General features: G+C 33.7%; 2 protein-coding genes and 1 pseudogene across 3 annotated transcripts; 1 reads left to right on the plus strand and 2 right to left on the minus strand.

Annotated features, from left to right (window-relative positions):
- Window positions 1–220: 220 nt before the first annotated feature.
- On the minus strand, window positions 221–6,170 carry LOC7475934 (AP-5 complex subunit mu). The gene is made up of 9 exons (XM_002314393.4): window positions 5,927–6,170; window positions 5,677–5,832; window positions 5,258–5,575; window positions 4,331–4,623; window positions 3,315–4,210; window positions 2,784–2,840; window positions 1,300–1,347; window positions 512–649; window positions 221–419 (listed from the first exon to the last, which is right to left on the minus strand). Exons 1-8 carry the CDS (start codon window positions 5,992–5,994, stop codon window positions 578–580), a joined length of 1,908 nt encoding a protein of 635 aa, XP_002314429.4. The 5' UTR covers window positions 5,995–6,170; the 3' UTR covers window positions 221–419; window positions 512–577.
- A 6,024-nt stretch (window positions 6,171–12,194) lies between these two features.
- On the plus strand, window positions 12,195–23,808 carry LOC18102312 (uncharacterized). Of its 2 annotated transcripts, XM_024609278.2 has the most exons (11): window positions 12,195–12,625; window positions 12,913–13,077; window positions 13,177–13,295; window positions 14,041–14,115; window positions 20,158–20,251; window positions 20,360–20,419; window positions 20,766–20,831; window positions 20,911–21,009; window positions 21,811–21,855; window positions 23,042–23,144; window positions 23,272–23,808. In XM_024609278.2, exons 1-11 carry the CDS (start codon window positions 12,503–12,505, stop codon window positions 23,358–23,360), a joined length of 1,038 nt encoding a protein of 345 aa, XP_024465046.1. In that variant the 5' UTR covers window positions 12,195–12,502; the 3' UTR covers window positions 23,361–23,808. The 2 variants fall into 2 exon arrangements, with proteins under 2 accessions (XP_024465046.1, XP_024465048.1); XM_024609280.2 differs by lacking the exon at window positions 21,811–21,855.
- On the minus strand, window positions 23,801–24,698 carry LOC112325975 (uncharacterized; annotated as a pseudogene).
- Window positions 24,699–24,751: the final 53 nt, after the last annotated feature.

The following is a 24,751-nucleotide window of genomic DNA, read 5'->3' on the forward strand; positions in this document are numbered from 1 at the left end:
CTGAACTCGATGAAGAAAACAAGATACTCACACCAAGATATCGTGGATGTGTAGGCATCATCAAAGTGCTCTCTTTCTTTCTTAAGCCTCGCAAGTGCTAGGAAAGCTATGAACCTCTCTTTTTATTTTTTTCGGTTTCTTTTATTTTTGTTTCGGTGAATTGCCTCGTGTATATCTATCTAGTTGCAGATCTATTTCAGTTTCCTTTTCCAACAAGAACTTAAAAAAGTCTAAAATTTCTAAATAACTAATTGAGGAGCGCCTACGGTTTGTATCTTACCATTGAATATCCCACACAAAGTTTACTATCTTAAAGGTGCATAATAAATACATCGTAGGAAGATCATAATTTATGGTAAAAAAAATCCATCCGATAAAAATGATGCTTGTGCGTACCGAGTATGCTTAGCATCAAATCCCTGCACATGCAAGAGTTAATTAGAGTACTAATTACCCACCAGCATACATAATATTTTAAATTATTTGAGCAGGGTACGATCAATTAACTAACCACAAGTATCTTTCTCGTAAGTTTTTTTCTAATATTTTCATATTTCCTTGGTTGCAGCCGAATTATCTACACCTGAGCCACTGCTGCAGATGGACACTTCCCCAGTGTATTCCACAATATATAATCCCCAGAAGTAACCTGTTAAAATAAAACAAATCATAATTTTAATAATGGGCAAAGATAAAATGAAAAAAAAAACACAGGAGATGGATTTATAATATACTTCCATTCAATGTCAGCTCAAAAGAAAAAGCACTGTCAATACAGAGTCGGGGAAAATAAGAGACAGGATGAATATCTATTATGAGCATGTAATTAATTTTAGCTGCCGAGTGTCATTACTTGATGAAAACCAAATAAACCAAGTAATATAATCAATGCCAGAAATTTAAACAAATGACTTCAAGATAGCAAACCTTGTTTCTCCTTTTGATTGAGACTTTGAGATCACAAGATGTATTCATCCCATTGTATAAAGAGAAAATGTAGTCAAACCCAAATATTGGATGTCTCAGAGAGGTGATAAGGTGACGACAGGATCAGCACAGCAGGGGAGGGAGTTCCGGATATTCAATTAGATTAAAACTATGACCACCATTTGATCAAAATCTATGAAGAATCTCTCACTATCATTGACCTCAACAAACACATGTGCACTAATTCACAGCATTGAACAGACAGACTTTACAATAAAACAGTTCCAACTGAAATCTGAATATCTACTGAAGTTATAATTTTTGTTTGCAACATCAAACTTTATATAATGGGGATTCTGAAGATAAGCTTACCTGAGATGAGAACTCCACAGGTGCTTTAACAGCCGGATAGATGCTAACCTACATAAAGTCCACAAAGTAATAAGAGAGTGGCGTGCTAGAATGTGCATGTCAGGTAAAATCTAACATCAGGAAACTATTTAAAAACCATTGCTATATGTATCAGTTTTGGGAATCCAATTTGCGTTCAAAGAAAAAAAAATCCAAGAATTTTGGATACCTGGTCCCATTTAAAGGACCCAATTTTACCTTCAGTTTTGTTTAGGGACTATTTACGGTAAATAATTTGTACAAGAGCTATTTAAATTTACTAATATATTAAATCACTGTGAAAGAAAAAAAGTGAAATCACGCACAACACATGAGCTAAAATGACTAGATAATATAAAAGTTGTGTTGTCAAAGGCGAAAGGCGCTAAAAGGCACCAAGCTTGTAAAATGCCCAAGGCGCTAGATGTTGGGTGCTCGACCGAATGAACCGAGGCGATATGCTATAGATTAAAAAAAAATATATGTATAATTATATTATATTATATAAATCTAAAATATATATCTTCCCAATTAAGATTAGATTATTAGAAAATCAAAAGAAAATATAAAATACCATAACATAATCGTACAAAGTTATATTTTTCACCCTTGAAACAAAATAAGATAATTTAGAATAGTAAGTAGTCAAATAGATCAAAAAACAAACTTAAATATCATCATCACTATTCATTAATCTTCAAAAACATCTTCATCCATGCTTTCTTGTTCTATACTTGTGTTATTGTACTCTAACTCTGTTCAACGCAAAGTGTGGCTGGTGTTTCTCTTCAAAAGTGTCCTTCCTTGACTGCATGTCTCCCCACTTCAATTATTTTTTATTCTTTTTACCCTAATCGTTGTTTTTTACAAAAATACCCCTAAGTTATTTCTTGTGGTAAATTAAAAAAAAAAGGACAAATAGATCAAAACATAAATCAATTAAAAAAATCCAACGAAAAAAAAAGTATTTCAATAAGGCGCTCGCTTTAACGCCTGGTGCCCACTCACGGGGAGCTCAGCAGCACTTCATTGAAATTCATCGCCTAAGGCTAATAAAGGCGTTGTGGCCTCGCCTCGCCTGGAGCGCCTCAGTGCCTTTTGACAACACTATATATAAGTCATTGATTAGATTAGAGAACTAATAAATATAATTTAAGCCATTGCCAAATAGTCTCTTATGTATTAGTACTCCACTCAACTAAATAGGAGAAAACGACGCGAATGACATGCGAAGCACGCCCCACAACAATTAGTTGATCTAAATAAGGTGAAAAGTCACAGTTTGTCATTTATTACAGCAGGACGCGATCTCTGAAAGGACCACATAGCAGAAGGCCTAAATTATTAAACTAGGGTAAATGATACTATTCTTGACATGTGAATTTGAGTTGTTAGATCACACAAGATGATCAACTACCAATTGTAACTAACCGCAAGAAGAAAGTTAAAAGGAGTAACAAACTTACCGATTTAGGATCGATGGACATCCCGGATAATGAAGCCCCAGCTATCTTGAAAGATACCTGTAATGAACAAGTTAGAAATGTACTAGCATAATGTGATGTCAAACCAAAAACACATTTCAGTTCAGTATTACAACAACAGATTTTATTTTGCAACTAATAAATCAATACAATGGCAAGATACTACAACATGGTATCTAACCATTCATTGTTATTCATCGTTTACATCTACATTAATAACAACTTAAATATAGAAGCAACCTAGGAAAGAACAGATTACTGAATGATGATTGTCAATAGATTACTATAAACAACAGAAAGATTGTAACAAATATCAAAAGACAACCATATACTTCAAAGAAGGCGCAGAAACTTCCAGGTAAGAAATATTAAAAATAGAAACCAAAATTCAATCCCTTGTTTAGTAAAAAGTTAAAGCATATTGAAAGGAGTACAGGCTATGCATTAGGAAAGATGTTTTCTCTAATCCATGAAACTAATCAAAGGATAAAGAAATAGAGACAAAGCACATACTTTAGCATATCTGTATGCCTGCCAGCAAAATGGCTCCTCTAGATCAACTGGAGGAAGATCCTTGCTCATTTTTTCCATCAAGAATTCCTCCACATTTGCCATATTGCTTGTACTCTCTATCTCAACATCACTATCTTCATCACCCATTTTTCCAAAGCCAGAATTAGAGGGAGGAAATCTTTGGATTTGCCATGGGGCAAACCTAACTGTTCCAGGGAAAGTTGCTTCAATACTTTTCCCAGAAAGGCTCCGACCAATTGGGATGATTTTCCATTCAATCGAGTGCTCCGTGGTTAAAACTGCTCCAACAGAAGGGGTCCCATCAAAAGAGACAACCCTTCTCCTTGGAAAAGGCATAGTCACTGTACAGAATTCCATGGTCAAAGGAGCCTTATATCCCTCCATTAGATGCAACTTGAATAAAAATGCGCCTTCATCTTCAGAGACCATTGACAATTGGTAAAATCCTTTTATAGGAGGACCAAAGCCACAATTGGCCTGATAACGCACTAAAACAAAATTGCCTAATGGTGGAGAAAACATCACAGCTTGCTTATCAGCACCATGTTCTGAAACTTGGGCACAGGGATGGAATGATAAAACCTCAACATGAGCCTTGTTCAATCCTGACAAAGGAAGTGATACATCAGGCAAACCTTCCAATTCTGCTCGACAGTTTATCTGACCCGAGACTGATATGGTATCTGAAATCTCCTCCCGGTCATACAAGGCAGCATGAATAGTCTCATGAATTGTGAAAAATATTCTTTGCTTTCCTTTGAAAAGATATGGTTTCCATGCTGGTTGCTTGAGATCTGCAGGAGGCAGATCTGATGAAGAAAAGCCATTAGCCTTGATAGCAAAAATATTGGAGTAGTTGAGATCTAAAGGAGTACCTGCAAAGAAGATAGACAAACAGCCAACACATCAAATAGAATTAGGAATTCACATTCTGATCCAGAAAGTAAATGTTATAGAAGTTTGATACCAACAAAACCATAATTAAAAGAACAAACCAAATGGCATTGCGCTACTGATGAAATTTCGAAGTGTATCTTTATCCAAGGGCCTTGAACCAAGTTTTGGAGTATCGGCTGTAACAGTCCCAATTGAAGCAGCGCCAGAGGGTGTTGCAGATGCAACTGGTGCAGCCACAGGTTTTGCCCTAGATGATATACCTGCTATCCCTATGCTTCCAGTTAAAGAATCCAACAACCCTCCCACAGATGGTGCTGCATTCACAACCACATCCGGATCTACCACATCACCCACAATTATGTCACCAATAGCATGTGCCACCATGAATGCCCTGTAACAAAAAATAAGTGAGCACGTGATCTCAAGTTCAAAGTTCAAAGCTGAAAACGATTTGACTGCCATATCAAAGTCCAGTCCACAAAATTATGTGAGCCTTTTATCCATTTAAGCCTGTTTTGTACACATGGCAAAGTGTGAATTAGAGGGTAAGAATCAATTGAACCAATGTTTATTCTATGGGATTAGAACAGCAATCTGGGAGGATTTACAGCTCAATTTGCAACACAAAAAATCCTGCAAGTATAGTTACTAGATGATCACTACTAACAGCCACAGATGATCACTACTAACAAGTAGCAATTATATATTCGTGGAAAGTAAAGATATTATACAAGCACACTGTCACCCGGTGCCCAGCGACCAGCAATCACCAGTTGACAATTTTCCTTATAATCTTCCTTCTAATGTCTGATTTCATTTCCTCATCAGAGCAAACAGTTCTAAAATCATTCCAGTATCAAACTCGAGATATATTTACACGCATTACACTATCTAGTTAGTAAATCCATCCTAAATATCCCACACACCAAACATTGAGCTAACAGTTAATGAGAATACACACGCCATGAAAAAACCAGTTTAAATCGTCAATATTTTATTTATTTTCAAAAGTTAACTTACCATACCCTGTGATGGAAGGGGTATCAAGTAAGATAGAAGACAAACTTGCATCCACTCCAACAGCATTTCCACAATCCGATTTCCTACATAACTTGGCGTAGGCCTTCAAATGCACCGGCTCAACCAATGGCAACACGAGAATTACATAACTTCCCCTTAAATGCAAAATCAAAGGCCATAACAAATGTTTCTCTCCTCCCTTCTCCTTTGACTCTACATTAATACTTATTATATGCCGCGTAATCGGATCATCCACCCATGAATCCGACCCTTCGACCGATTGATTATTCACACGAATACCGTATCCTCGCAATGATCCCTCACTGTGATTACACAATTTAAACATTAATAAATTAAAAGTAATCTTGCGATAATTACAGAGTGGAGGAGACTGGAGAGGGTATTTTTAAGAATCGAAACTGACCGTTTCTTTCTCTCAACAAAAGCGGAAGATAGTTCGGCGTCGTTCGGGAGAAAGGGGAAAACGGTGTACTTGAGAGGATCTTCTTCTGCATCTTTTGAGGTTTCGTTTATGGTCTTACAAGCAGCACGCCACTGCTTCTCCACCACCGGGAATTTCCTAATTAGAAGATCACGATAGGGCAGAATAGTCGGTGATCGCAATTATTGTTATTATTATGAGAACAAAAGGTTGAAATCGACGGAGGAGTTACCGAGATAAAACGACGCCGTGGAGGCTGTTGAGGATCCAGAGAGCTCTGATGCTGCAACTGCTAGGCATGACTTCGTTGTCACTTGGTAAAAGGAAATAACGAAAAAACCATTTGCTTCTAGAGCGAAGCTCACAGAGAAGAGGAGAGATGCACGTGCACTTGTCTTCTGGAGATATTTCGTTAAGCTGTGAAACGATGCCGTTGCCTGAAATCTAATCTCGTTCTTTGATCATTCTCTTCAGCTTACCGTGTGTTTAGTATGGTACATATTTTCAAAACAAATATATATTTTCTTTAGAAATATATTAAAATAATATTGTTAATATTAATATATTAAAATAATTTAAAATTAAAAAATTTAATTTAAAACTAAAAAAAAATTAAAATAACAGTTAGACCAGAATACTGAACAGGACTATAATAGCAAGGGATCTTATCCATTAGTGTTTTGGTTATAAATAAGTGAATTTAGTGTGTGTTTTATAGTGCAATGGAGAATATTTTTAAAAAATATTTTTTAATTTTAAAATGTATTAAAATAATTTTTTATTTTTGACATCAGTAAATTAGAACCATTTAAAAAGTACTAAAAAACATAAATTTAATGTTTTTTTAAGGTAAATATATTTTTATAACGCATCCAAACACAGTTTAAAACACTCTCCTAAAAAGTCACTTGTGGAGGCAAAATAATATGTTTATTATACTTTATGTTTTGAAAGTATATAAATTTTAAAACATCATTCTATATTTTATTTTTATTTTTCAATCAAATATATTTTTATAATTTTTTTATTTTTTTATCCTGAAACATTAATCAAACACAATCTATAGATAGCAACATGTATGCACAAGTCGGTTTTCAATTATATTCATACCTAATTTATTATTGAACTTATAATAAATATAGATATTTATATTCTATTTATTAGAGCTCAGGTATATATTATTTAAGTATTATTTATTATTCATCATGAAATAAAACAAAATAATAATTTTCTTAATTTTGATGTTGTCAATGAAATTACAATTTTTTTTCAATGATATAATAGTTAAAGTTTTTCTAACTTTATACTCTCTAAATTTAAATTTTAAGATCAGTTTTAAATTTAAATTTATTTGAATATATTAAATTAATGCAAGGGATTTCTTTTAAATATCATTTAAAAAGAATTTTAATTTTGAATCACACAAATTGATTCAAGAATATTTTTTATAGTATAATAAAAAGAGACATGTCATTTTTTTTATATGCGAGTCTTTCTTTTTTTATAGTATTCACTAGTTAGTTGTTTGTGCTCAATCGGGTCAAATAATGTTTTTTAATAATAAAAAAAAAAAAAAAAAAAGTGTGCATTGCTATCATGTTTTTTACCAGGAAAAGGGTATCTGTGAAACAGTAAAGAAAAGTAAAACGATCGGGGTAGGAAAAAAAATTAGAACAAAAAAATAGGAATCCTATCACTATCCGCATCTAACTTATCCACAATTTATTATATTCTTGTTTATTTTTGTATTTTAAAAATATTTTAAAAAAAATTAAATTTTTTTATTTTTTTTTAAATTAATATTTTTTAATGTTTTTAGATCATTTTGATGCTCTGATGTCAAAATAATTTTTAAAAAATAAAAAAACATTATTTTAGTATATTTTCGAGTGAAAGGCACTTTGAAAAGTAATCACAACCACACTCTCATGCTAACTAAACACGTCAAAGCGTAATCCGATAAATCTAGCAAAAACATAATTTGATTTTAAAAAACTAAAAAATGATAAAGTTTTAATATAGTTTTTTTAAATATTAACATGGTAATATTTTAGATTGATTTGTGAACAGTAAAACACATAATTCCATTAGGATTGATAACTTTATTTTTTGAAATTATTTTTTTATTTGATTGCATAATAATAAAATCTTGAGTGCATAGAAAAATGATTAAATATTTTTTTTATAAAAGGAAAACAAATATGAAGGGTATAAAAGAAATGCATGATCTAAGTATAAAAAAAACCAAGTGGTATAAAAAAATCATAAATGTTTTTATTAATCTACTACTAAAACCAAAATTTCAAGAGAAAAAAATGACAGAATAGACCAGATGTATCCGTGGGATTAGGTGGGGTAAAGCATAGACCCATAAAGAAAGAGGTTAGACTCGCATGCCAAGATTTTTTTTTTTTTACGACTTGTTTATAATCAAATCATATGTGGAATTGATTTTAACTGATAATCTAATTTAATTTTTAAGTTTGAAATAAAATACTAAATTTTATAATTATATTTAATTATATTATTTTGAATACTAGCAGAATTGATCAATTGAATTAACAATTTTAACTATTTTATCTTTAATTCAAAAATCATTTATTTTCTTTACAAGCTCCATTGTCATCGGATCACGAGCCAATCAGTAGTTCTTGGGATTTTAGATGGATTAATATTTTTGGCAGTTCAAAAGCTAAAGATCACCTGCAGCATCTAACATGGAGAGGCACCCTATGTGAACATGACTTTGCATTGTTATAAATGGTTAGGGAAAAAAAAACAAAATGGAATGGTGTTTTTGGAGTTATCAACAATGGTTAACATTTGCAGCTGCAATTTTTCTGGTTGCAGTTGCCTTGTTCTCTTAAACATTCAATGGAAAAGTTAGTCACCTAAATCCCAGCAAAAGTGTATTTATATATACCCAAAGTATTTTTAGAATAGTATTTTTTTTGTTTGAAATTATTGTAGTAAATCAAAAGGTCTTCTCTGTGATTTGATTTTGCCTATTTTTTTATTATTTGAATTTCAATAGGAATTCAAATCAGTACTTTTAAAAAAATTCCAAACACATAAATTGATTTAACCCTTAATTCAATTTCAAAGGTTCCAAACAGCATGTTATATGTCATTTGCCAATTTCTTATCATATAACACCTTTAAATTGGTAAAAAAAAAAACAAAAAAAAGTAAAAAAAATTCATTTCTCAACCTTGATCTCCTTTTGTTGACAAGATAATGGGAAAAAACCCTATGGAACTTCTCTCGTGCAATGAGACCTATTGACACCAATAATGATCTAACTTTTAAATGCAAAGAAAATGAAGTGAAGTAGGATAATTAAGGACACAGACAAATAATTCCATTAGGTCAATGACTTAATGAGAGACTAAAAATGTAAGGTGAAAAGATAGAAGGATTAGGTTTTTGGGTTTTCTAATATATATAGGGTTTTTTTGATTAATTTGAAAACTTTTGTTGATGAAAGATGTTTTATATAATTTTCAAAATAATGAAGGCATGAAGTAAAATAGAGTAAACTATACGATGCTTAGAATAGTTTTTTCTTGCAAAAAGTATCTCAAATAAAAAAATAGCAATAAAAAGAATAGAGAACAGATCTGATACATGAAGAATTAAAATATGATGAAATTAAAAAAAATTATAGTTTGATAAATTATTTCATATAAGATAAATAATAATCAAAAGAATATTGAGTAAATCTGAAAGAGAAAACAATTGAAGGGTTGCCTTGAGATTTTGAAGGGTCAATCGTGAAAAATAAGAAGGAGAGAGAAAGGAAGGAAAAAAAAAGGCTACTGATGCCAAACCCAATGACTGTTGACCACACACGTCATTGTATCATAGAGGGGCCACCACGCTGACTTCAACACCGTTGTAAAAAGGTGATCTTTGGTTACCAGATAGCTCCACATGTGCCGTTCATGCACAAAATATAATGTGTCAACAACTCTTTTTTAATAATATTTATATTTGTTATATTCTCAAACATTCCCTAAGTGAACCTTAACATAACAAAAAAAACCATTAAGAAAAGATGAAAACTTCTTTGGACACAAATTTTATAATTTTTTATTTTAAGGTAATTATATCATTTCACTTTCTAACAAAAAAAGAAGATGAAAAAGCCATTTCAAGGTTAATATTCCTTTTGCTTTTAAGGGTATACAAAAAAAAATTAAAAAAGCCCCCGGACAAAAACTCTTTCTCTATATATATATATATACACACACTTTTAAGGATAATAAAGTCATTTCACTTTACTAAAAAAATATACAGACTAATTTTTTTATGTTTAATTTAGTAATGTCAAATATTTATATTTGTTAAATTATCAAACAACCTATAAGTGAACCTAAATATAACACAAAAACCATAAAAAAGGACAAAAACACCATTGGACACCCACCTTAAATTTTTTGATAGGCAATTATGTCATTTTATTGTGCTAAAAAAATACAAAAGATAAAAAAGCTCATTTTGCAAGGTTAATATTTTGTTTGCTTTTAAGGGTACTAACACTATTTTATTATGAAAAAAATTGAAAGGATAAAAAAACTCCTATACAAAAAGTATATTTTTTTCAGATTTTAAGAATAACAAAATCATTTCACTTTGCTAAAAAAAAAAAAAGTGTTTCCATCACTTTTTTCCATTACATTGTTACAATTCACATTTTAATGAGTCAAAGACCACTATGCTTTGCTGATGTTTTTAGTGGGTGTTTGGGAGTATGGTTGCTGTTGTTTTTCAAAATAGTTTTTACTCAGAAATGTATCAAAATAATTCTTTTAAAAAAAATTATTTTTAACATTAACACATCAAAATAATATGAAAATACTAAAAAAATATTAATTTGAAGCAAAGTTCAAAAACACTTTTCAAATGTAAAAACAAACAAGCCCTTAGTTTTATTTTTTAAACTGTGTTTTTTTGACACCTAAATATATTTTACACATTTTTATTAATTATGGATTTGCTTTAGATAATGGCTAGTATTATTTAATTATTCTTTTTTAATTTTTAGTATATTTTCATTTTCATTCTCTTTTAATTATTTTCTACCATATCTCTTCTTAGAATATTTTCCTTTCTTATTTTCTCTATCATTTTGTCTAAATTATTTTCAATCCTTAGTCGTTATTCAAAAGAATAAAGAAAGTAAAAGGATAATCATGCTGGAGTTTTTACTTTTCTTTTCTTTTGAATAAAAATATTAAATTCCTTGTTTAATGACACAAGGAACGCTATAGTGATGTCACGGTTGACCTGGCATTGATGGTTTAGTTTCCGCTGCTAGTTTCCAACGGGACCACATTGAAGTTATTGAATACGAAAATATTAAAGTGCTTGCATTTTTATTTTATTTTATTTTCATAATTAGATATCTGGTTTTTTTTTTTATATATATAATTTTTTATTTTATTTTTTTTTTAATTTTATTTTCATAATTAGCAATCAAGTTAAGGCATAATCAAGTTGAATGGCCTCTCCTCCCCTTGTTTTTCGTCCTTTTAATTAGACAAATAAATCACAGTTTGGTATTGTATTAACTTTTGACTTTTAAAATGTTTTTTAAATTGTTTTATGTCTTAAATAACATTAAATTAATTTTTTTAATATATATTTTTTATTTTTTATGAGTTAATGTTCAAAATTAAAAGAAATAAAAAACATTATTATTGATGCATTTTCAATTAAAAAATACTTTCGAAAAGTATCGTACATCGCATTATCAAACACACTAAAACGTGACATTCTTTCGAGTTTCAAAGAGGCTATAACTTTTTTTATATCAAATCAAAGGGAGATTTTTCTTTTTCTTCTATTTTTTATTAGAAATTTATCAACAAGTTATTTAAAATCAATTCTTTTGTTTAATTGAATTAAATTATATTTAGAAAAATAAATTAATTTCATTTTATTTTTTATATTATCCCCATAATCTTTATCTTGTTTCTTTAAAGGTCTCTAAAAAAGAGAGTATAAGAATATTTTAGGAAGCTAGTTTTAATGTATATTTTATTTTTATTTTTAGAGAAATAAATAAGATAAGTTGTTTTAAATTTATTTTTATATTATTTTTAGAGATTAAATTTTATTTTCTTGATACTCAATAAAATAGTTTTATATATATAATTTCATAAAAACTTTTAAATTAAATCCATGATCATTCTTTAGACTTTTTGAAAGTATTTTTATGATCATATCATCATTTTAACAAATATAGATTAAACATATTTAGAAGTATGGTTGATTTTCAAAATACTTTCTACTAAAAATGTATTAAAATAATATATTTTTTATTTTTTAAAAATTATTTTTGACATTAATGTATTAAAATGATTTAAAAATATAAAAAATAAATATTAATTTGAAATAAAAAAGATATAAAAAATTTTAATTTTTTTTAATATTTTTAAAATACAAAAAAAAACCATAGTTGTTATCAAGATGAAAATCAAAAGGTGAGACACCTAATTATAAAAATCGAAAATGTTGATACACTTGGAAAGAAAGAACCCTTTCAAGCAGATTAGGTAAAATATTGTAAGAAAACGTAACATCGAAGCTTGTCCTCCGGTTAACATTCTTTCAATTCTACTACTGCATTCCCTGATTCTCTCTCTCTCTCTTTTTCTTTAATTTCTGCTGCCAAATTTTTAAACCCAAATCCATCTCTCACTGTTGAAGGAAACACAGGCAGACAGATGCAGAAATTTATAAGAGGAACGAAGCCTGAGTGATAAAGAATAGTTTTTGCTTTTCTTATCGCTCGGTCGACGAGATGTCGTTTTCATTCTTCAAAGCGTCACGGCCAAAAACACCACAGGAAGTGGTGAAAGCAATGAAAGATAGCCTCGTGGCTCTTGATACCAAAACCGTTGTTGAAGTTAAAGCCCTTGAGAAGGTCTCGCTCTCTCCCTCTCATTTGTTTTTTAGTTTAATTTTATTTTTCCTGGTATTTGATTTATGTATGATGAACCGCATATTAATTTACATCTAAATTACTGTTTTGTTGATGTAATTATGAGAAATGTGCTTATAAAATCTGTTGCTGGTCAGTATATATTGATGTGATTAAGTAACTATTTGTTATGATGCTATTGAAATGCAATTGGTTCATGAATTGCCTTTCAGTGATACTGGAAGGATTGTTCTATAATTGATTGATTGATACTTTGAAAGTTATGACAGGCATTGGAAGAAGTAGAGAAGAATTTTGTGTCAATGAGATGTATGCTGTGTGGAGATGGGGAGGTTGAATCGAATACGGATCAAGTTTCCCAATTAGCACTTGAAGTTTGCAAAGAGGATGTTCTTGCTCTTATGATTCACAAGTTACCTAATTTGGGATGGGAAGTAAGTGCTGCTGCTACCTCATTCCTATCATTCACTCGTGCATGTATTCAGTATTTTTCGTTGCGCAGATTATGACTTTTTTTGTTTTTTGAAATGTAGGCAAGAAAGGATTTAGTCCATTGTTGGTCTATATTGTTGAAGCAAAAGGTTGACTCAAGATACTGCTCTGTAGAATACATAGAGAACCATTTTGAATTTCTAGACTTTCTTGTTGTATGGTAAGCATATAATTCTTGTTTTTATGCTTGGATTAAGAAACGATATTGGTGTGTCTTGTGCTCTTTTGAGTTATAGGTCTTTGGTTTATTGTGATTATCTCTTTATTGTATGGGTTTCTAATCTCTTTCTAGCCTTCTTGAGTACTGCCATGTGAATGCATTTTCTGCTTAAGAAGGAAACCGGGTTCTTTCATCTAAAAGAACTGTAGTTTTGTATGTATTACAAAAATGTAATTCTAAATGGTATTATTCAAAAAGAAAGAAAGAAAGAAAGAAGAGAATAACTGATGTCAAATGTCCTTCTAAAATTTTGTTACAAGGGTGTCGTAAGAGAATGCTACCACAGTCAGCGATGTGTCAAAATTGGTATGCCTAAAGAACCATAAGAGGTGTGTGTTATTTTTGTACCTTAAGTTGTTTGTTTCATGATTATTTTCTCTGTCAGAAAACATAAATCATACTCATTATTTGATGGTTGGAACAAGGGTTTCGAGTTGTTGGAAATTGTAGAAAATATGAGAGAGACACTAGCAGGGTTTCTAGGAGTCGCAACCAGAGGATGGAAAACCGAAATTTGACCCCAAGTAGGGTTCTTAATTTTTCTTAATCTGGAAATGACAGCTGCAAAATACATTAATTTTTATTCTTTTGTTTTCTGCATTCCCTTTTCATGTGGAGTCACTGGGAATAACAAATTTCAGTAGGGTGATTTGGTATGAGATTTAATGTTTTCCCCTTTGAACAGCTATGATAACAAGGAAATTGCCTTGAATTGTGGGCTTATGCTAAGGGAATGCATAAAGTTTCCGACGCTTGCAAAGTAAGACATTCAAGCTCTTTTTTATTTCTTTCATGGCCTATGTGTTATAGCTAAAGCTCTTATATTGTTTTTTAAAAAAATGATGATATCAGTGAAAGAAGCTCTACTGTTTTTTTTTTCAGTGTACAAAAGGGGTATTATTAAAAATGGAAATAGTGGCCCTTGTGTGCTTGTTTTTGGCTTATATGTTATGCTTTGACACTCTCGTGTGTTTGTAGTTATGATCATCAGTCCATTATCATGATGACCTTTGACTCCATTAGATTACAATCACACTGATAGGAGACCTTTCTTGAAGTGAGACTTCAGATGGGCTTTTCATAGCATTTATGTGACCTATAAGTGTGAGGCAACAAAGGTTTAAGTTCTCATGAACAGTTCCCTGCATAGAAACCGTTTCTCATGCACACTGAGAAACTGTCACCTTCTCATGGGAGAGAGAATCTCTATAATGTTTCTGTAAGCTTGAGGAGTTGCATATCCTTTGGTTCCTGAAGAAACACAAGCAGAGTTTTATGCTTGTGAAGTTGTGAATTTTTTGATGCATTATTTGGTAGGCTCTCATATGTTTTCTTGTATTGATATTTGATTTTTATTGCCCAAAGCCTTTTTCTAAAGTTCAAGGTTCATGTAAGAGCTTCCCTGGAAAATAGGAAAAAAAAAAACTATCTGGGTACTGGTGTTGACCCGGGGGTGGTTAGAACTTTAGTTTTATTTTCTATACCTTTTTGTGCAAGTAGGGTTACTCTTTTTTTTTTTTTGTTATTTTCTTTAATCTAGATCAGTTACCTATTGAAAAAAATTTAAGCCTTTCTACCTTAACAATCCATGCCATTTTGGGGCTTTCCTTTATTTTGAGCCTCTAGTTGATGTCATAGGGATCTGCTGTCATTTTTTATATTTTCATAAAAATTCCTGTGATATCATCTCAATGGAGAAAGGACTAACAAATTTGAGTAATTGGCTGAATGTCCTTCACCATGAGGATCTTTTCTATTAAATAAGAGTTGTTGTACTATCTATTTAGGCAAGAAAATATAAACAACTAATACACTACCTGCTAATATTCTAATATAGGTAAGAACATATATACAGCTTAATACACTAATTATGGTAAAATAAATCTCATAATTGCAGCCATAATTTCTGTAATTCTGATCCATAATTTCTGCCATTGATATCCCCCCCTCAAATTGATGCTATATGATCAAGAAGCATCAATTTATCAACAAGAAAGTGATGTTGGTGCTTGGAGAGAGCCTTAGTGAACACATCGGCAGTCTGGAGAGTAGTGTAGATATGCGTGAGAGAGATAACACGAGCATCATATGCTTCACGAATAGAATGACAATCTACTTCAATGTGCTTAGTACGCTCATGAAATACCGGGTTAGCAGCAATCTGAATGGCACTAGTATTATCTGCATGAAGTGGAGTAGGCTCAACTTGAGGAAATCCAAGCTCACCTAAGAGTCCCTGTAGCCAAATAATTTCAGAACAGGCAGAGGACATAACACGATATTTAGACTCAGTGGAGGACTTAGACACCCGATCTTGCTTCTTACTTTTCCAAGAAACAAGAGAGTTACCAAGAAACATACACCACCCAGTAATGGAACGTCGAGTGTCAGAACAACCAGCCCAATCAGCATCACTATATGCAACCAAACGAATAGGAGAATCCTGAGGGAAGAAAAGTCCTCGAGCAGAAGTGCCATGCAAATAGCGAACAATGCGATGAACAACGGCCAGATGGAGGTGTGTAGGTGCTTGCATAAATTGGCTAACTTGTTGAACAACAAAGGAAATATCAGGCCGAGTGATAGTGAAATAGTTCAAACTCCTTACCAGTTGCCTATATAAAGAGGGATCAGATAGAAAATCACCCTCATCACGACGATATTTAACATTCACTTCCAAGGGAGTATTCAACTAAACGACCTTCTTGAAGACCAGCCAAAGCAATTAACACTTGGATATATTTATGCTGATGTAGAAAAATACTAGTAATAGTAGAATGCACCTCAAGATCTAAAAAATACTATAGAGGACCTAAGTCCTCCATATGAAAAGAAGACTGAAGACGTTTTTGAAGCAGAAAAATCAATGCAGTGTCAGTCCTTGTAATAACGATATCATCAACATATACCAAGAGCAAGACGATTCCGTTGGTAGTCTTGCAAAGGAACAAAGAGGAATCATACTGACTCTGGACAAAGGAGAAGCCAAGAAGCGTGGAGTGAAACTTATCAAACCAAGCATGTGGGGCTTGTTTCAAACCATAGAGAGATCGTTTTAGCTTACAAACATCAGCAGATGTTGTAGAAAAGAACCCTGGTGGTGGAGTCATATATATCTCTTCCTGAAGATCTCCATGCAAAAAAGCATTCTTAACATCCATTTGTCGCAATGACCAGCCTTTAGAAGCAACAATGGCTATAATAAGTTGCACAGTTGTCATCTTTGCCACAGGTGCAAAGGTTTCCTCATAGTCTATCCCATGCTCCTGACGGTTACCGAGTGCCACCAACCTCGCTTTATATTTGTCAAGAGAGCCATCATACCGCAACTTAATGGAATATACCCATTTACAACCAATGGGCTTGACACCAGTAGGACAGGGAGCAATATCCCAAGTATGATTCTCCGCAAGAGCCTGAAGTTCTTCTTGCATAGCGTTTTTCCAACATGCATGTTTAGTTGCCTGAGAATAAGAGGTAGGAATTGTAGTATCATTTAAAATAACAGAGAAACTATACCGATCAGGAGGACGACAAATGCGGGAAGATCATTGAAGAGCAACTGGAGCAGCAACTGGATCAGTGTCAGGAAGGATTTGTGATGCCTGGGGCTGTCTTCGCGAATAAACAAAACCGGCTTGATACTGCGGAACTGGTGGTGAGATATCATCAAAGGTAGGAAGTAGAACACCATTGGAACAAGATACATGTTACTTAAAATAGTACTCATGTTAAAAAAATTCACATTTCTGGACATACACAGACGATTAGTAACAACATCATAACATAAAAAACCAACAACATCATAACATAAAAAACCTTTTTGACCAATGCTATAACCCATAAAAGCACACCTTGCTGACTGAGCTGTAAGCTTGTGACGCTCATGAGAAGGCAAGTGAACAAAGCAAACACAACCAAATGTATGTAAATTGTGGTAGTCAGGATGCATGCTGAAAAGACGATAGTAAGGAGAATCAAAATTCAATTGTTGAGAAGGCAGACGATTAATCAAATACATTGCAGTAGATAAAGCTTCCACCCAAAATTTAGGTGGAACTGAAGACTCTAAAAGCAACGTACGAACCATATCTAGCAAGTGACGATTTTTACGTTCAGCCACCCCATTCTGTTGAGGGGTATAAGGACATGATCGTTGCGAGATGATACCTTTATGTTGCAGGAGAGCCTAAAATTCATGTGATAAATATTCACCACCATTATCAGACCGGAACACCTTAATGCAGGTTGAGAATTGTGTCTCAATATAAGCTAGAAAGGTGTGGAAAGTAGTGAAAACCTCAGCTTTGGTGCGCAGAAAATAGATCCAAGTAAAACGACTGTAATCATCAATGAAGGTCACGAAATATTTATATTGTGCATGTGAAATAACAAGAGCAATACCCCAAACATTAGAGTGTACAATCTCAAAACATGTATTAGCACGACTGCCAAAAAACATGTATTAGCACGATTGCCAAAAGTAGAGAAAGGTAAAGTTTTACTTTTCCCTAGTTTCCAAGTAGAGCAATCAAAAGACAAGTTATGAGTAGAACCCTTATCTTTGTGACCAAGAAAACCACGCTTTATCAAATTAGACAAAATAACATTATTTGGATGGCCCAATCGTTTATGCCAATCTGCTGCTTTATTTTCAACAATAACATAAGCTAAAGACAAAGCTTTAGGAATAGTAAATTGCAACAAAAATAATCTTCTCACTTTAGGCCCCCTCGCGATCACCTTCCCGGATACTTGATCCTGCACAAGACAACCATTACGAGAGAGATGCACATCCCAGTTATTATCCACCATTTGTCCAACAGAAATTAAATTAGCAGACAGCCCAGGAGAAACAAATACATGAGGAAAAGAAGGTCCAATATCACCAATGGCTACAATCGGAAGATTACTATCATTAGCAATCTGAATATTTTGTGTGCCACTATATTCCCGGAGATTACATAACAAATCAGATGAGCCAGTCATATGATTGGATGCTCCAGAATCAACAATCCAAGAAGAAGAGACAGTATTACCTTGACCCTGAAGTCCAAGCATAGAGAATGCAGTGAAAATCATTTGTTGTACCATTTCTGGAGTGATAGTGGGCTGGTTGATGCTAGTGGTTGTGGAAGTAGAACTAGAAATCTGATGGTTTGTAACAGCAGCTTGAAAAGCTTGTGCTCTCTAATTTTCAGGACGTGTAGAACATTCTTTAATAATGTGTCCATTCCACTTACAGTAATTGCAGAATTTCTTGCCACAATTGCGGGCAATATGCCCATACTCCTTGCAGCTGTAGCACTGCATAGTTCCTTTGTATCGATTCTTCCCTTGAGCAACATAAGCAACATTGACAACCTTAGATGTCTCCTTGGATTGACCTTTTACAGATTGTGTAGCCATTCTTTGTTCTTCACGCAATAATTCACCTAGACAGACATCCAAAGAAGGAACTGGATCTCTATTCAACAATCCAGCTCGGGCAATCTCAAATTCTGGTTTTAGTTTAATCAAAAACTGATCTCGCTTACTAACTTCATGAACCGCATGAAGACTGGGTAAGGCCTCTTTAGACACGTTAGAATAGATAATACCAGAATATTCGCTCCATAGATTAATAAAACCAGAATAATATTGCTCAATCGAGAGATTACCTTGACTGAAATCACTGATCTCAAATTCAAGTTGAAAGCGTCTAGCAGTATTATCTTGATGATATATATGCTTTAGATAATCCCACATCTCTCTAGCTGTACCAAAGGAGTGTAAATTGTTCACCATATGGCCTTCAATAGATGCTAAAATCCAAGAAATAATTCAAGCATCCTTTGTCTCCCATTGACTAAATTCTGCATCATTTGCAGGAGCAGGAGAAGTCTCGTCAATATGCCTCCAAAGCTCCTTCCCTTTCAAAAACATCCTAAACTGAAATTCCCATGCCGCATAGTTCTTCCCTGTAAATTTGATAATCAAAGTTTCTGTAGACATTCTCAAAAAAATCAGAACTAGAAATCTTAAATCAAGACTGTAAGCCAAAACAAAGTTGTTGATTAAAAAATTAATCAACCCATAACAAAAGATAGATCAGAAGGTTACAGAACCTTGCTCTGATACCATAACAAATTTGAGTAATTGGCTGAATGTCCTTCACCATGAGGATCCTTTCTATTAAATAAGAGTTGCTGTACAATCTATTTAGGCAAGAAAATATAAACAGCTAATACACTAACTGCTAATATTCTAATATAGGTAAGAACATATGTACAGCTTAATACACTAATTATGGTAAAATAAGTCTCATAATTGCAGCTATAATTTCTGTAATTCTGATCCATAATTTCTGCCACTGATAACGACTGCTCATGCGTGACCTGGGTTTCAATGTGATTTGTTTTATGTGCTCATTAGCTATTGCCTTTACCCTGGTCCTTGGGATCTTTTGCTGATTATGACAATTTGAGCTTTGATCTCTGCTGCTAAAGCTATTTAATTCCTAAAGTTGACTGCTTTGGCTTTGCATAATACTTGATAGATTAACTTATTTAGTATAGAGATGAATGGCCCCCACTTGATGTATATCAATCCAGGAAATGGGCTGGCTGGACCAGGTTAATGGAAATTGATAATTGAAGTATATTGCTTTTCTGAGACTTGAAATTTCTGTCAGTTTCAATTCAATCACTTAGCTTAAAATGGCTGTTAATGCTTCTTTTGACATCTGATTTTGACGCCTAATTTCTTTATGACAGGCAAGTTTTAAGTTTTCACACAGTTAATTTTTGTAGTGATGTTTCAGATATATATTAGAGTCTGCAAGCTTTGAGTTGTTCTTCAAATTTGTGGAATTGCCTAACTTTGATGTTGCTTCTGATGCTTTCTCCACTTTCAAGGTCAGAGTTATAAGGTTGTAAGTTCTTGTGTTTCTTTTTTTTTTTATCTGTTCAAATTTTGCGCTTCCAGTTATTCCTACTTCTTATATGTTTTGATATGCTTGCCAGGATTTACTGACTAAACATGGCACTGTGGTTGCGGAGTATCTTACTGCACATTATGATGAGGTACACTTGCTTGTCAATTCTTGATATGATTCTAGACAGATCTAGGCAGACCAATCTTGGCTAAAATGTTGCTTAAAATTTGCTGATCTACTTATGTTGGTAAAAGAATATCGAAATACGGGATCTACTTTGGACAAGAACCTTTTTTGTGATGATTAATGAATTATATAACAATGTGTAAGTTGCATCAACCATGTAGTCTCACTGGATTCTGAACTCCTAGTATTTGTCTAGACTGACCAGCTCATCTACTACCATAACAACTCCTTTTCACAATTATCTTTACTTTTTATCTTGCTTGAGTAAGAAGTGTCTCCTAGCTAATATTAAAGCTCTACTGTTCCAGTTCTTTGATCAATATGAAAAACTCTTGACATCTTCTAATTATGTGACGAGAAGGCAATCATTGAAGGTTAGTTTCCACTGTACTTTTTCAGATATCACTCTGCTGTTGCTTTGATCAATAAGTTAACAGTATTGTGTTGATATAGCTTCTCTCGGAATTCCTTTTGGAACCTCCGAGCTCTCATATAATGAAGCGCTACATTCAAGAAGTTCGGTACTTGAAAGTCATGATGACTTTGCTGAAGGTATCAAGTCTTTTCTTTTCCACTTTTTATTCTTGTATGTCAATCTTGATATTGTTCGGTTTGAATGTCTAATTGAATATACCGTGCAGTCTGAAGAAACCATATGCTTTTAATTGGCAATGCTACTTTATCAACCTAAAAGCTACTAAGCAAGTAAAAATCCTCTGAATGGTAGAAAAGCCCTGAAAGACATGATATTACTCACCTATAACACCTGGCAACAAGAGGCAACATTGGTATCAAAGCTTTGAAGTTTTGATTACTGTTAGTGAGAACAAAATTCATTTTATGTTACTGAAATGTAACTCAAATATGAGTTTTAGAATCACTTTGTTTCACCTTGCTTCTGTCTACTGGAAGTCTGGAACGCTTCTTTCATTGGTGATTATTACCATTTGAAGCCAATCTAGCTCAGAACCAATGAATGGTTTAACTGTCTTGCTTTGCTTATCCTTAGGGAAACATTTAAGAAGGGCTTGTCTACTCACAGTACGGATGGGTTGTCGATGCAGAGAGGCCTCTGTTTCTATGAACTGAAACATTTTTTTTAATTTGGCCGCCTAGGTTACCAGATTGTTTTTTTGGTTTTTGAGGGGGGGTGGTCTGTAGCCACCAGAGCTTCACACTTTTATGTGTCTGTCTGATAAGTGGTAAGAGTAGTTTTGATTTTTTAAGGGATTTCCTGTACAATATTATAGATGGGTATTCTTTGCTAGATCTATTTTTGACACCATCTTTTTCATAAGTTTTAATTGTATTTGACCTTTCTCTGCTTGTCTTTTCTTTCATTTGTCTGGGCAGGACTCGAGCAAAAATATTCAGATCTCTGCTTTCCACATTTTCAAGGTCTTCCTTGCTTTCTCTTATTCTTTAGTGTATATGTTTTTTTAGCTGGTTGTGCTCTAGGCTTGGTCATATGCAAGAACTCTGATTTTCCCATGCTAACTTGTTGTAATTCAATCCCCTGGCCTTCCTGTTGTTCCAATACAATTAGAACCAAGGAAATTGCTAATGTAGAACATGCATAACATTGGCTAATTTTTCTACCCCCTTCCAAAGACTAAATTGGTCAGGTTATAGAGGAGGCAGTCAGCTGTACTTGCTGTCTGATATGCATCATCTCTTGCAGAAATTTCCTTTCATGTTAAGCTTTTCGGTGACATGATATGGGGCATTAGGTTGTGTTTTATCAGCATTACCCTCGAACACATGTATCTAAGGTTATTTCATACTGTTCTTTTTGGTGTGCCTAGTCTTACGATAAATACAAACAGTCAAGTATATACTACATCCTTTTAGACTTTAAGTTCACTTACTTTTTGTGAAACTTTCGATGGTTGTTCGATGTCTGTGTGAAATGCGATCATCTATTTAATTTCCATTGGAAGAAAAGAGTCCTAGACAATGCAAGCAACTTCTACAATGTGTTAGACTTTTAGGATATCTATCTGAATGTTTTTGCTTGCAATCTGCATTCAAAATCATGTTTGATCAAGATGGTTACCACAGCTGTTCTTGTTTCTGTTGTGCCTTGTTTGCATAGAAGCAGCATCCTAGATATCAAAGATTACAGTTGAATTGTTTAAAAGGAAAAATAAAGGTGACTGTTGAGTAGACATGAGTAATAAACAGAAGACAGCATGACATTGGCTGCTTTTGTGCAGATGGGTTGAAAATATTCTGTACATTGGCCTGGTTAAGTTGCTACTTGCAAGTACAGATTTTTCATACCTTTCCTTGCTTGTCTTTATGCTTGTGAAACTCCCAGTTGATTGAGAGGTGATGATGCTGTCAAAATTATTTGATTGAGGTTGCACTTTAGCCTCTTCGGTTAATCTGTTGGACTCTGCTGACAGCCAAATTTTGTTACACTGGCTCAGGTGCACCTTGGGCAGCATCACCAGTTAACTTTTTGTTCAATGCACGTCTACTACGGATCCTTTATTTGCCTTAGATAATGAAAGATTTTTTTTGGCACAAATGGTCCTTTATGGTTCCAAGTGTTAAATTCTGTCTTTGTTTATACGTGCAGGTCTTTGTTGCTAATCCTAACAAGCCACGAGAGGTGAAAGTGATTTTGGCCAAAAACCATGGAAAATTGTTGGAATTGCTTCACAATCTCTCAGCTGGAAAAGGTAATTATGCTTTCAAACTAGATTCACAAAGAGGTCATGTAATTTTCTTTGAAATTGTGTTTATAAGAAACACTGCTCAAATTTTGAAATTCCTTCTGTGGACATCCATAACATAGCGTCTCTTCAGGTGCTGAGGATGAACAGTTTGAAGAGGAAAAGGAATTGATCATCAAGGAAATTGATAGACTATCTCGCCTGTCAAATCCAGATCATTAGATCTTTATCCTAATTGCTGGGATTTCCTTTACTACTCGGATCCTGTGGCTAGTTCATGCTAATTCTGTGATGATTGATTTCCTGCAATTGAGATTTTTGCGCAGAAGTCATTGGTGTCAAAGCACCAGTAGGAAACAATATAATTGAGAATTGCATGCGCTTGTAATATTTGTTGCGTCGGAAGTCAGTCGTACTGGAGTACATCATGCCATCTGGTCTTAGAAGTGTGTTTAGAGTATTGGTTTTGAGTGATCAAGGGCACTGGCTTGTATTATAAAGAAACCCAATACTTTGGTTTTTACCATTGGTGTTTGCTTCCTCCACCTTCAAATTTGAAGAGTTTATGTCGAACGTGGTGGTGATTTTGAAAGCACTGGAGATGACTTCTTGATGCATTGTGATATAATAATCAATATTATGAGAATGCAAAGTGCTCTTTATTACACTAGCTATTCTTGTTTGGCTCTTGGTTTTTCAGACATGCTGGAGCCATCCAAGGCTTGTGCGATTGAGAGAAGCCAGCACTGCAACAGAAAAGAAATAATTAACTGAAGCAGGTTTGTGCAAGCTGCAAGTACAGAAACATGATTTTGTCCGGAGATCAACCGTTTAACAAGCAAAGCCCTCGCTTCCTCTGCTTGCTTTAACTTGAACATTCTATAAAAATACCGACTCCAAAAACTTTGATTATCAACTTTACTAGGCACAACCTCGTTATAAATCCCTTTAACAACCTCATTTTCCCTAGTTAATCCCTTCATTTTTCTCTTCAATCACAAGACCCTCCGATCTCCATTTCTCATAATCCTCCTCATCCACGGGTTCACAATAATAAGTATCCAAATCACATTGCAATGCACGCACTTGAACATCGAAACGACTATATCTCGCATTCAAAGACTCCTGTTTAATCAAACTACCAGTATCACCATCACGATCATGATCAACAGCTGAGAAAACCGAGTCACTACCGTGTGAGATGATCCGGGCCGTTGATTTCCAGAAGGTGGATCTAATATCGTCGATGGCTTGGCCAACAGACTCGAGGGACTCTTGAGCGACGGCGGTGCTGGTCTCAAACGAAGCGGGGAGGTCGTGGACGGCGGGTGAAGCGACATCACGGATGACGGCGGTTTCTTTCTTTAATCGGATCCTAATTATTCGAGGTCCTTTTTATAGGTTCCGATAATGGATTCTGATTTGGTTGCTATGGTTTTGATTAAAGAGCCAAACAACCATGTGGGGTCTAGGGTAGGTGGGTCAGGGTCCGCGTTGTCAGCGCTTGATATGGGTGTGGGATCATCGGAGTCTGCGAAGGCGGAATTGAAGAGATTCATTAGGGATGAGCAAAAAAACCGATAAACCGAGAAAACCGGAAAAAAAATAACCGA

This window comes from Populus trichocarpa, chromosome 10, assembly GCF_000002775.5.
Source record: "Populus trichocarpa isolate Nisqually-1 chromosome 10, P.trichocarpa_v4.1, whole genome shotgun sequence".
Taxonomy (NCBI): domain Eukaryota; kingdom Viridiplantae; phylum Streptophyta; class Magnoliopsida; order Malpighiales; family Salicaceae; genus Populus; species Populus trichocarpa.

What these genes read in the sequence shown, in the direction of transcription:
- LOC7475934 (XM_002314393.4), bottom strand. Translation starts at nt 5,994, where the DNA reads ATGCCTAGCAGTTGCAGCATCAGAGCTCTCTGGATCCTCAACAGCCTC. An exon ending in CACGGCGTCGTTTTATCTCG is followed by an intron (nt 5,833 to 5,926) that starts GTAACTCCTCCG and finishes TCTTCTAATTAG; the next exon opens with GAAATTCCCGGTGGTGGAGA. An exon ending in TGTCCATCGATCCTAAATCG is followed by an intron (nt 1,348 to 2,783) that starts GTAAGTTTGTTA and finishes GACTTTATGTAG; the next exon opens with GTTAGCATCTATCCGGCTGT.
- LOC18102312 (XM_024609278.2), top strand. Translation starts at nt 12,503, where the DNA reads ATGTCGTTTTCATTCTTCAAAGCGTCACGGCCAAAAACACCACAGGAA. An exon ending in AAGTTTCCGACGCTTGCAAA is followed by an intron (nt 14,116 to 20,157) that starts GTAAGACATTCA and finishes GTGATGTTTCAG; the next exon opens with ATATATATTAGAGTCTGCAA. An exon ending in ATGCTTTCTCCACTTTCAAG is followed by an intron (nt 20,252 to 20,359) that starts GTCAGAGTTATA and finishes TATGCTTGCCAG; the next exon opens with GATTTACTGACTAAACATGG.